We start from the raw sequence: 12,028 nt of genomic DNA, 5'->3' as shown, positions 1-12,028 counted from the left end.
GCCAAGCCTCGTGTGGTCGTGGGCTCCTCCCCGCCGCGGGGCCGGCGTTGGGCTGGGCCGCGCGCTCCGTAGCGGGCGCTCACGTGGGTAGACGGCGTCCCGGGAGCGTCCCTGGTAACCGGGCGAGCCGAGAGGACCGGCGCCGGGCCCGACGCGCCTTCCGGGAACCGGGCCCCAGGTGGGGCTCCACACAGACCGAGGCCGCGCAGCAGGTCAGGCTGGCGAGCCGCCGAGCCCGGCCGTCTGCCTCCGGAGCCAGGCCGCCGAGGGTTCGGGAGCCGGGCCGGGCGGGGCTCGGCGGGCGGGCGGCCTCCCCCGCTCCCCCGTCAGAGCCGCCCCTCCCACAGGTCTTCCAGGCTTTGCCCAGGCAGTGTGCGGGACCCGGATCCCCGATCCTGTGGGGTGGAGCAGGAAACGAGTGCAGACGGGGGCTTTGGTCCTGCGTCTACCCAGCGGTGCGGGAAGCACGGTTCCATAGCCCTTGCTGCTCTTCTCTCTTCCTAATCGTGTGTGTGTGTGTGTAACACGGTTCCACAGCCCTTGCTGCTCTTCTCTCTTCCAGTCGTGTGTGTGTGTGTGTGTGTGTGTGTGTGTGCGCCGCATACGAATCTTTAGAAAAAAAATAGCTTAAGGTTTGCCTGGCGGTGGTGGTGAACCTCTTTAATGCCAGCCCAGCACTCGGGAAACCCTGCTCCCTACCCCGGGGAGCTGCACTCTAGCAGAGTTCAGATCCTAGGACCCTACCAGGTGCCTCATAACCTCCTGTAATGATAGATAGCACCAGGGTTAGCCATCACCTCTGGCCTCCGCAGGCACCCGCCCTCACTGCACATACCCACAGAGACGCACAAACATAGACGTAATTAAAGATGATAAAAATTTAAAATTAAGGATCAGTAGACAACACCTAAAGAATGACTGCTGAGGTTGACAGCTGGCTCATGCAACATATTCAACGTGCATATGCACACATGCTCAAGATGGTAGCCAGCTGTGATGGATCAGGTCTGTGACCCTAGCAGTCAGGAGGCTGCAGCAGGATTGACACAAGTTTGAGGCCAACATGAAACCCTGTTCAACAACAACAACAACAAAAAACAAAAATGTTCAGGATCTGGGAGTAGGGAAGGAACTGAATGGGAGGGCCTGGGGGTGTGTTTGTTCAAAGCACTTTACATGTATGTGAAATTCTCAAACGATAACATGCAAGTTCAGTATCCTAGCTCTGCTTGAACAGGACTGTGTTTGAGTACTTTCCTGGTATTCTGTCCCCAGTCACACACACACACACACACACACACACACACACACACACACACACAGCAGTTCATGTTTGAGAGACAGGCAGTTGTGCCATAGGCTGCTACCTATATTAGTGACTCAGTCTGCCTGGGGACAGGGACAGAAAGCAAGAGCTGGGTAACACACCATGAGAGCTAAAGAACATAGCAACCTGTAAGTGTTCACAGTGATGTCTTACTGTCTTTTCCCTGAACTCCACTTCCTTGCTGGATTGATAAGGTGTCCTTCCAGCCCAGTCTTGGAGTTGGGTATGCCTCCTCTGCATGTTCTTTCCTGCCCCTGGGGAGCTGAATCTAGTGACATCTGGGTAACAGTTGGAGAAGTGATGCAGTGCTATGGGAACCTGGGGAAATGGGTTTGGAGTGGAGGTCATGTTTAAAGAACCTTCCGGAATCTGAGCCACGTAAAGCTAAGACCAATGGTGGGTCTTAATGGGACCCTGGAGGAGGGAGGTGTCTCTTGTCTGGAAACTTGCCTGGAATTAGTGGGCTGTTGAGATGACTCAGTGGGCAAAGAAGCTTGCTTGCCAAGCCTGACAACCTGAGTTTATTTAAGGACCCAGACATAACGAGAGAACCAACATGCTGTGGATTCTTCAGAAGTGGGAAGTATGTAGGCAAGGGAAGGGAGGAGGCAGGAAAATGTAGTCCTGTGTTCAGAGACACATTCTTTCTGTTGGGGTGGAGATGCTTGAACAAGCACTGCCTTTGAGCTTGTCTGCTGAGTATGTATGTGCTCTGGGAAATCTTTCATTTTCTGACACCATCTAGGGGTCAAGAGCTACGTATTTTTATTATTTATTTTGGTTTTCAAGACAGGGTTTCTCTGTGTGTAGCCCTTACTGTCCTGGAATTTGCTCTGAAGATCAAGCTGGCCTTGAACTCAGAGAAATCCAGCTGCCTCTGCCTCCTGAGCACTGGGATCAAAGTTGTGCACCACTACCACCCAGAAAGTCAGGTTTTTATGTACCTCAGGCTGTCTTCAGACTTTGTGTGTAGCCAGGAATGGCCTTGACCTCCTGATCTTCCTGTGTCTAACTCCAGAGTGTTGGAATTACAGGCTTGCCCCACTATTCCCAGTGTATACAGTGCTGGTTATGGAATCCAGGGCCATCAGAATGGTAGGCAAACACTGTACCCACAGAGCTCATCTCTCTTTCTGTGTTTCTGACTTGAGATCATCCTGAGAGTGAGCCCCAATGAATTTTGGCAGAGCTGAGTGAGTTTAGAAGATGTTGGAAAGATCAGATAATTCAGGGTGCCTGAGAACTAGCCAAAACTACTTGGATCTTATTCCTTAGGATGTGTCCATCGAGAACTTTTGAGACTGTCAAACATGTGGAGGGGCCTGGAGTGTACATCAGTTAGTAGAGAACTTGCCTAGCATGCAAGAAGTCCTGGATTGGATCCTCATAAAATGGGTGTGTGTATAATGATGCCAGCATCTTTTCCTAGCACTTCGGGGGTACAGGCAAGAGGAGATGAGGATCCATCATTAACTCCATAGAGAGTTTGAAGCCAGTCTGGGGTACATGAGACCCTGTCTCAAACTAATGATATAAACAGGGATGTGGATGGGCTAAAAAGATGGTTCAGTGGTCAAGAGTTTATATTGCTCTTGCAGAGGACCTGAGCTCAGTTCTCAGCACCCACTTAACTGCCTACAACTCTCCTCTAGGGATATCTACCGTCTTCTCTTGGCCTCCATTAGCACCTGCATCCATTCACGCACACACGGGAGTGCGCATGAACACATAAAAACAAAACTAAATTCTTTCTCAAATGGATGTGTATCAGGCATGCTAGTGCACGCCTTTTATCCCAGAACTCAGGAGGCACAGGCAGACAGGTCTCTTTGAGTTCCAGGCCAGCCAGATAATGACAGCCTGTCTCAGGAAACAAACAAATGGATGAGGAGAATCAGGCTGGGAGAAATGTATATGGGCAGAAAGGAAGGCTGGGTTATGTAGAAAGAGGGCTGACGGGGGAAAAAAGATTAAGGCTGAATGAGTTTGCCAATGAGTTGCCAGGAGAGAGGACAGGTGGTGTGATGGGGACCTGCTAGGCAATATCAGAGACAGATGGACACCAGAGCTGAAGTCATCCCTAGAGAAAGGAGAGTTGGACTAGGAACATGCTCATTTGTTAGAGTGCTTGCCCAGCGTGTAGTTTAGGTAGTTTCTTTAGGGTAAACGTACGTGTGTGTGTGTATGTGTGTATGTATGTGCCCATATACTGCCCCCCCCACTGCCCATATACACGCACACACGCATGTATATAGAGGTCGGGGGACATCTCAGTTGTTATTTTCGATGATTTCCACTTTTGTTTCTTGAGAACAGGATCTTACTATGTAGCCCTGGAATTCACTATGTAGATTAGGAAGCTCTACCTCTTAAAGATTCCAAAACTTCCACTAGCTGGAGCCCAGGTATTCAAGTGTGTAGGCCTACTATTTAAAGCACAAAAACAAGACAGGGAAAACAGGGAGCAAGAAGCCCCACTGGGCAGCAATTAAATCTGCATCCCCTGATGATATTTTGAGCTCAGATGATAGCACTAGGGATGGATAGAGCTAACCAGCTTGGACTCCATTAGAAGGTGGAGTTTATAGATAGTGTGGGAGGGATGAGGTCTCTGTCAGGAGGGCTGCAGTGACTGGGCAGAGAATGGTGCTGTGTATGGCACCTGGGATGACTAAAGATGAAAGTTTTGGCCTTGGTGGGTTGGGTAGGGTTGGGGGATGATTCAGTTGATAAAATGCTTGCCCCCCAGTCTATGAACACACACACACACCCTTTAAATCTAAGGAGAAAAAGAAAGCCAGGTGTCCATCATCCCAGTGCTAGAGAGGCAGAGACAGGAGGTTTGCTGAACTCCAGGTTCAGTGAGAGATGCTGTCGCAGAAAATAAGAAGGAGACACCTGCCATCAACTTCTGACATACACACTCACACGCACACGCACAAAAGGTTTTGGATTGTTGACTGTGATGGCTCATATTTGTAAATCCTGCACCTGGGGGGCAGAAGCAGGAAGATTTAGAGTTTGAGGCCAGGCTTGGTTCAAAACTGTTGGGCCATGTTGTATTTGAGAGACCCACAGGCTTGTAAGCAGATGTGATGTGGGAGGTGAGGGGATGTGAGTGAGCACACCCACAGTCAAGGGCCCATGTGGATCCCTGAGGCCCTGCGTCTTACTGGTAAATCAAGCTCAACTCACTGTGAGGTTTGTTTGTTTGTTTGTTTGTTTGTTTGTTTGTTTGTTTGAAGTCTCATGCAGCCCAGGTTGGTCTTGAGCTTGCTTTGTAGCTTGAACGTCTGGTTCTCCTGACTTCTCCTCCTATGTGCACCACCACACCCCACTTTGGGACAGTGTTACTGCCACATTATGGAGTTAGAGACTGCCACATTATGGAGAAGATAATTATGCCCCCCAAGATAATCCAACCAAAGACATGTGGCAAAGCCCAGCTTCAGGCCGAAGAAAGCCTGACATCGGAGGTGAGGAAGTGGGGCCAGTGAAAAGACAGACGAGGGACTAAGGAGATGGCCCAGCTGGTAAAAGTGCTTGCCTTGCAAGTGTCAGGACATGGGTTTGGCATAGTGCACAGGCCTGAAACCCCAGGGATGGTGACATGGGAGATGGAGACAGGAAGTTCCCTGAAGGCTCATTGTAACTCTCCAGGTCAGTGAGAGAGCCTGTCTCAAAGGGGGAAGGAGCCTGAAGAGTGGCACCTCAGGTTATCCTCTGTCCTACATGTGTGGGAAGTACATGCATATACAGAGGACTGCAGGGGGTGGGGGGAACAAAGAAGAAAAGAGAGAGGAGAGGCAGGTTTATTATTATTATACAATAACGTGTCTGTGCTCAGGAGGAGCCATGTGGCAGGTGTGATCCTGGGTCTGGGTAACTGAAACACTAAAGTCTTTGATGAAGATACTGGCTTTGAAAACAGCCTTTTAGATATCTTGGATTTGTATAAGTGTTTTGCCTTCATCTATGTATGTGTATCACACATGTGCCTGGTACCAGTGGAGGTTGGAAGGCATTGGATCCCCTGGAACTACAGTCATGAATAGTTGTGAGCCACTGTGTGGACGCTGGGACCTGAACATGGGTCATCTGTAAGAGCAACAGATGCTCCTAGCTGCTGAGCTGCCTCTCCAGCCAAATAATGGGATTTTCTTTTCTCTTTTCTGTCTGTCATTTTTAACACAGGGTTTTTCTGTGTAGCCTTGGTTGTCCTGAACTCACTCAGACCAGGGTGGTCTCGAACTCAAGAAAGAGATCTGTCTGTCTCTGCCTCCTGAGTGTTGGAATTAAAGGCATGCGCGACCACTGGACCTCTTATATTGGCTTTTCGTAGAGCTTTGCATCAGTGACTTAAATGGAGACTGTTTTGAGCAAGGTTATTCCCCTTGGCTCAATTTCTCTTCACCTTTCCCTCTTGATCTCCAAAAACAGTGTGTCAGGATTCCATGTCCCAAAAGCAGCCTTCCCCACCCAAGCCAGAGCCAACTCAGTACAGATCAGTCATCCCCACTCAATGTCAGACCTTACCACAGCCCACAATGCTGTTCTGTAGCCTCATGTTCCTCTCCAGCGGCACCCACTTCAGATTGCTCCCAACCCTCCTATGGACCAGCTCACTTCTGCTCTCATGGGAATAGCGCTTTCTTGCTCCTCCACCTTGTCCAGCCTCCTGTTTCAGTTTAGCAGCCATATCTGTAGATAGGCTCTGACCAGGTCCCCAGCTAGGGAAGGAGTATTTAAAATTCGAGCCTGTGGCAGACATATCATATTCAAACCATAATATTAAAACATTTAAGAAACTTATTTCAAGCTGGGCATTGGTGGTGCACGCCTTTAATCCCAGCACTTGGGAGGCAGAGGCAGGCAGGTCTCTGTGAGTTCAAGGCCAGCCTGGTCTACAGAGCGAGTACCAGGACAGCCTCCAAAGCTACACAGAGAAACCCTGTCTCAAAAAAAAAAAAAAAAAACCAAACAAACAAAAAAAAAAACATTTCATTTCAAATTGTGTGTGTGCCTGTGCATCTGTGTGTGGGTATATATACATGTAAGTGCTGGTGCCCGTAGAGACTGTAAGAGGGTGTTGGATTCCCTGAAACTAGAGTCACAGGCAGTTATGAGCCACCTGATGTGGGAATTCAGATATTAACTCAAATCTTCTGCAAGAACACTACATATTCTTGACCATAGAGCCATCTCTTCAGCCCCTAATTAAAAAAATAAATATATTAGGGCTGAAGAGATGACTTAGTGGCTAAGAGCATTTGTTATCCTTTTTTTTTTTTAAGATTTTATTTATTTATTTATTTATTTATTTATTTATTTATTATGTATACAGTCTTCTGCCTGCATGCCAGCAGAGGGCACCAGATCTCATTCAGGGTGGTTGTGAGCCACCATGTGGTTGCTGGGAATTGAACTCAGGACCTCTGGAAGAACAGTCAGTGCTCTTAACCGCTGAGCCATCTCTCCAGCCCCCACATTTGTTACTCTTGTAGAGGCTCCCAGCACCCCTATGATAGCTCACAACTGCCCCTAATTCCAGTACCAGGTGATCTGACACTGTCTTCAGGCCTCCACGAGCACAGGTGTGCACATGGTACACATATAAATAGCAGGTAAAAAACACAGAAAATCTAAAAGAAGAATCTGAGAGAGTGTGTGGGGGTGGGGGAGTGGGTGTGGTGGGGCATGGCATGGACATGGAGATCACATGACAACTTCTGGGTGTTCATCCTCTACTTCTACCTCGGGTTCCAGGAATCAAACTTGGGTCATCAGGCTTGCACAACAGTGCTTTCACTTGCTAAACAATCCTGCCCACCCCATAGCAGTCTTAATAGTGCACTTCTTCCTTATGCTATTGTATGGCTATATCTGCATTCTCTCTGGACTGAATCTCAATAAGATTGCCTTGTTTATCTTGATTATTTCTAATGCTTGGTTTAATAGGTGCTCATTAATTGTTAGTAAAAAAAAAATAAGAGCTGTTGATGTAGCTTAGGGGCAGTGCATTTGTCTAACATTTGAGGACCCAAGCTCATCAAGTGCAGAGAGAGAGAGAGAGAGAGAGAGAGAGAGAGAGAGAGAGCAAGCAATGAACTTGTAACTATTTATAGCCTACTTGGTATTACATAGTTCCATATGTAGTAATATGTGGATGTACAAATTAAGATACATGGGACTAGGACAGATATAGGTTAACTTTTTCTGGGGAGAAGTCACTTACATGAGAAACTGATAACCCACAAGTTCCAGCTCCGAGGATCCATGCCTTGCTGCTCTCCGTGACCTGGCTGGAACCAAGAGAGAGCAAGCTGTCCCTACCCCAGACCAAATCCCACAGGCTCAGGTACGCACCAGGAGCCACAGGTGCTTCTGGTGGTAGATCTCTCACTACATTTCCCCTTTTAGTCTAAAGAAAAAGATTTAGACTTGATACAGAACTATATACAAAGATAGAAAATATCAAGTATGCACGAGGACAAGGAAAAGAAAGAACATACACCCTCAAGACCTATTGCCAGGGAAGCAACAAGAGCAAATGGCAAGAACTACACATATCCAGTCCTAGTGAAGGCATAACAGAAATTACTGTAGAGCTGTCCTAAGCTGGAAAGTTTAAGTGTTGTACCTAATATTTCTATCTAGGAAGAGAGAACAATAACTGTGACAGTCTAATCTTCAACCTCATCAAAGACCTGAGAAGGAGGATAGCAACATGAGAGTAGGCAGGAAGTGCAGGTGAGCAACTTCCAAAAGGTGAAGCTAAGACAGAAACAGCAGGCTACCTGGACAGTCACCCAGAGTCTCACAGCAGTGTAGAGGCTACCAGTATTAGCTAAGGCCTAGAGTATCTGACTGACCAACACAGAAGCAGGGAGGTAGAAAGGCTGTCTTACCCTGACTTGGCAAGGTTCAGCAGTCTTCTAAGTTCATCTGCAAGCACAGGAGGACAGCATGTCCAAAGCCAGAGATCAAGGTGGGGACAGTTCGTTGCCCAAGAGGCTATTGGCTGAGGAGAGAACAGACTCCAGAAGGAGTGACATTGGTGCCCAGCATATTCTCGGGAATAGCTTGGTGCTGTCAGGAGCGATTGTCTCATGTCAACTGAGTACTAATATTAAAACATTTAAATGTTTTATTCTGACCTATTCTGTAGGTCTGTGAAGTGTTTGAAGATCAAAATTTATATCTGACTAATAGATATAAGAAATGTGGGTGAAAATATCTGTAATTCTTGGGAATCTAATTGTACAATGGCTGAAGCTTCCCAAAATAATTTAGCAAGGACCAAGATTTCAGCAATATAACTATATACACACATATATGTGAATCCCTAAAACAGAGGTAGAATTGAAATGTCCAGAGCAGAGGTAGAACTGTATAGTGCAATTTAGGATGATAAAAATATCCTAAATTGTGTCGATATACAAAATATCTTAAACATATGTAAAAGCATACATATATAGAATATGATAAGGATATTTGTGCACAAAACATATACAGAAAGAAGACCTTACACAATATGACAATATATAAAAATTATCCAAGAAAGGAATACAAACTTAATTATACATAAGTTATATCATATGAGAATCTATAACAATGTAAGTTGTCTATAGCTAATAATTACTAAGATAATTCACAAGAAGATATGTTAATCTACCTATACATATTTATATATATGCATGCACTTTGTCAATTGAGCTATAGCCCCAGTCCCTTGCTTCCATTTTTTTTTTTCCCCGAAACAGGGTTTCTCTGTGTAACAGTTCTGACTGTCCTGGAACTCACTCTGTAGAACAGGCTGGCCTCATACTCACTGAGATCCTCCTGCCTCTGCTTCCCAAGCTCAGGGATTAAAGGCATGTGCCACCACTGCTGCAAAGCTCCATCGCTTCCAATTTTTGAAGAATTTAATTCACTACCTCATTTTCTAGTCATTTATCTTAAATAGAAAGATATGTGTTAAACTTGTGCACTGTTGATTCTTCCCAGTAGGATGGCTGAGTTGCTCTTCTGTGAGCCAACAGAACTCTATAACATCTTGAATCAGGTCTCAAAGCTGTCCAGACTAGCTGAGCCCAACTATCTCTGCTTACTGGGTAAGTAGAAATCAATAACATACTAACCCAAACACACATACCAACACCAACACACAGACACACAACACATACACCAACACACAAATATCAGCGCACAGTTAACCAATGGATATGTTGAGAACAGTGGCCTACAAATCTTCCTTTTGAAGGTTAGCAAAGTTTTGGGAGGGGTAAATGAATGATGTTAGAAAGTTATTTTGGGGGCTGGAGAGATGGCTCAGAGGTTAAGAGCACTGACTGTTCTTCCAGAGGACCTAAGTTCGGTTACCAGCAACCACATGGTGGTTCACAACCATCCATTATGAGATCTGGTGCCCTCTTCTGGTGTGCAGATATACATGGACGCAGAATGTTGTATACATAATAAATAAATATAATCTTTTTTAAAAAGTTATTTTGTTGTTTGGTTCAAAATGCTGCCTGTGATTAGGCAGTAGATAAAATATTTGCCATGCAATCGTGAACACCAGTTTGGTCCCTAGCATCATATAAAAGTCAGGAGATTTGGCAGCCTGGCCGTAATCCCAGAACTCGGGAGGGGAAGATGGATATGCTGGGCAAGCTGGCTAACTAGACTGTGAAAGGGTGAACTCTGGCTTCAGTGAGGGACCCAGCCTGAGGAAATAAGGTGGAGAGCAATTGAGGAACAGGCATGTTCACACATATATACATGTACCCTAACACACTCTTATACACATGCTTATATGCAGACACCACACACACATACAAACAAAGGGAAATAGTGCTGCTGTTGAATTTTATACCACTCCTTGAAAGATAATCAAGATGGGATCAAGGAAAGGTACTCACAGCATGGTGGTGCAGGCTGGTGGTCCCAGCACCAAGGCAGCACAATCAACACTCTTGAGGCTCCTGGGGTTACATGGTGAGACTCTGTTTCAAAGAAATAAAATGGTCACCGGGTAGTGGTGGTGGCACAGACTTGTTTGTTTGTTTGTTTGTTTTCAAGACAGAGTTTCTCTGTGTAGCTTTGGAGCCTGTCCTGGCACTTACTCTGTAGGACAGGCTGGCCTCGAAGTCATGGAGATCCGCCTGTCTCTGCCTTCCGAGTGCTGGGATTAAAGTCGTGCGCCACCAACGCCCGGCCACAGCTGTGTTTTTAGTGGACAATTGCTCACCTACCCACCAGCGTTCTTGTGTTCCTTTACAGTTCCCGTTCTGAGTTCAACTCTTTTCTTTCCCAGATGTTCGATCCAAAAGGCAGTATGACGAGAGCCATGTGATCACTGCCCGGAGAGTTAAGAAGGTATCAGGCTGAGTCAGAGGCTGGCATCCTGGGGACCTTGCAGGAGGGTGGGGAGGAGAGGAAGTTTTGTTCTGAGTGCAGAGAGTGGCATCAACTGTGAGGGACAGGTTGGCAGGGATGGTACATGTGCCATGGATCCCTCCCACATTCCCTGAGTTCTTCCTGGTAGATACTTGCTGTTCCTGCCATTATTAAGTGGGCAGCATGTTTTAAGTCATGCTGGCTGTAATCTGGGAACTGGGATCCATACAGCCTGTGTACACACAGCTCTCTAAGTACCCAAGACTTGGCTGTGAGCTTGGTGGTGGGTCTCCTTTGTCTAGTTGCTGGCATCTAGTAGGTCAGTCAATACATATTGTTGGCATAGACCTTCCCTCAGCCCAGAACACTTCCCAATCTTTGTTTACCAGGGTTTTTTTTTTTTTTTTTTTTTTTTTTTTTTTGTGTGTGTGTGTGTGTGTGTGTGTGTTATGTGATTGTGCAAGTGTATTATGTAATCATGTATGTGTATTATGTGATCATGTGGGTATTGTATGATCATATGATTATGTGTCTATGATTGTATGCCTGTGTATATATGTGTGTGTGATGTATGTGTGATGTATGTGTAGTGTGCCTGTCAGTGTCTATTAAGAAATAAAAGGACGGCTGCGTGTTGGTGGTGCACGCCTTTAATCCCAGCACTCGGGAGGCAGAGGCAGGCGGATCTCTGTGAGTTCGAGGCCAGCCTGGTCTCCAGAGTGAGTGCCAGGATAGGCTCCAAAGCTACACAGAGAAACTCTGTCTTGAAAAACAAAACAAAACAAACAACAAACAAACAAAGAAATAAAAGGAGCTTGGGATAAAGATATCATTTCTTAGAAAAACGCAAGCCAGAGCGTGACAGGAGTGGTCAGGCACACCTGTAGTCAGCCTCTAACAGGCATGGCTTACTGTCCCCTACAAGTGTCTGTGTATTATGTAATTGTGTGAGTGTATTATATAGTTATATATGTATATTATATGATCATGTGTGTATTATGTGATAGTGTGTGTGTGTGTGTGTGTGTGTGTGTGTATTGTTGTGCAGGTCTATTATGTAATCGTGTGTATTGTGTGATTGTGTGTATATTATTATTATTTTTGTTTTTGTCTTTTCAAGACAGGGTTTGTCTGTGTAACAGCCCCAGCTGTCCTGGAACTCACTCTGTAGACCAGGCTGGTCTCGAACTCACAGAGCTCCACCTGCCTCTGCCTCCCGAGTGCTGGGATTAAAGGTGTGTGCACCGCTGCCTGTTGTGAGTATATTATATGATCATGTGATTGTGTGTGTTTGTGTAA

At 46.2% G+C, this 12,028-nt stretch overlaps 1 protein-coding gene across 1 annotated transcript in view; it reads left to right on the top strand.

The window, feature by feature from the left end:
* Positions 1 to 54: 54 nt before the first annotated feature.
* Positions 55 to 12,028, top strand: part of Styxl1 (serine/threonine/tyrosine interacting like 1) — a 30,704-nt gene continuing 18,730 nt past the window's right edge. The window contains exons 1-3 of the mRNA XM_035443392.1: positions 55 to 178; positions 9,338 to 9,441; positions 10,647 to 10,708. Of these exons, the coding sequence (XP_035299283.1) occupies positions 9,339 to 9,441; positions 10,647 to 10,708 (165 nt within the window). The 5' untranslated portion in view covers positions 55 to 178; position 9,338. The remainder of the gene's footprint in view (positions 179 to 9,337; positions 9,442 to 10,646; positions 10,709 to 12,028) is intronic.

This window comes from Cricetulus griseus, chromosome 4 (assembly GCF_003668045.3).
Source record: "Cricetulus griseus strain 17A/GY chromosome 4, alternate assembly CriGri-PICRH-1.0, whole genome shotgun sequence".
Taxonomy (NCBI): domain Eukaryota; kingdom Metazoa; phylum Chordata; class Mammalia; order Rodentia; family Cricetidae; genus Cricetulus; species Cricetulus griseus.
This window is presented reverse-complemented; position numbering and strand designations above follow the sequence as displayed.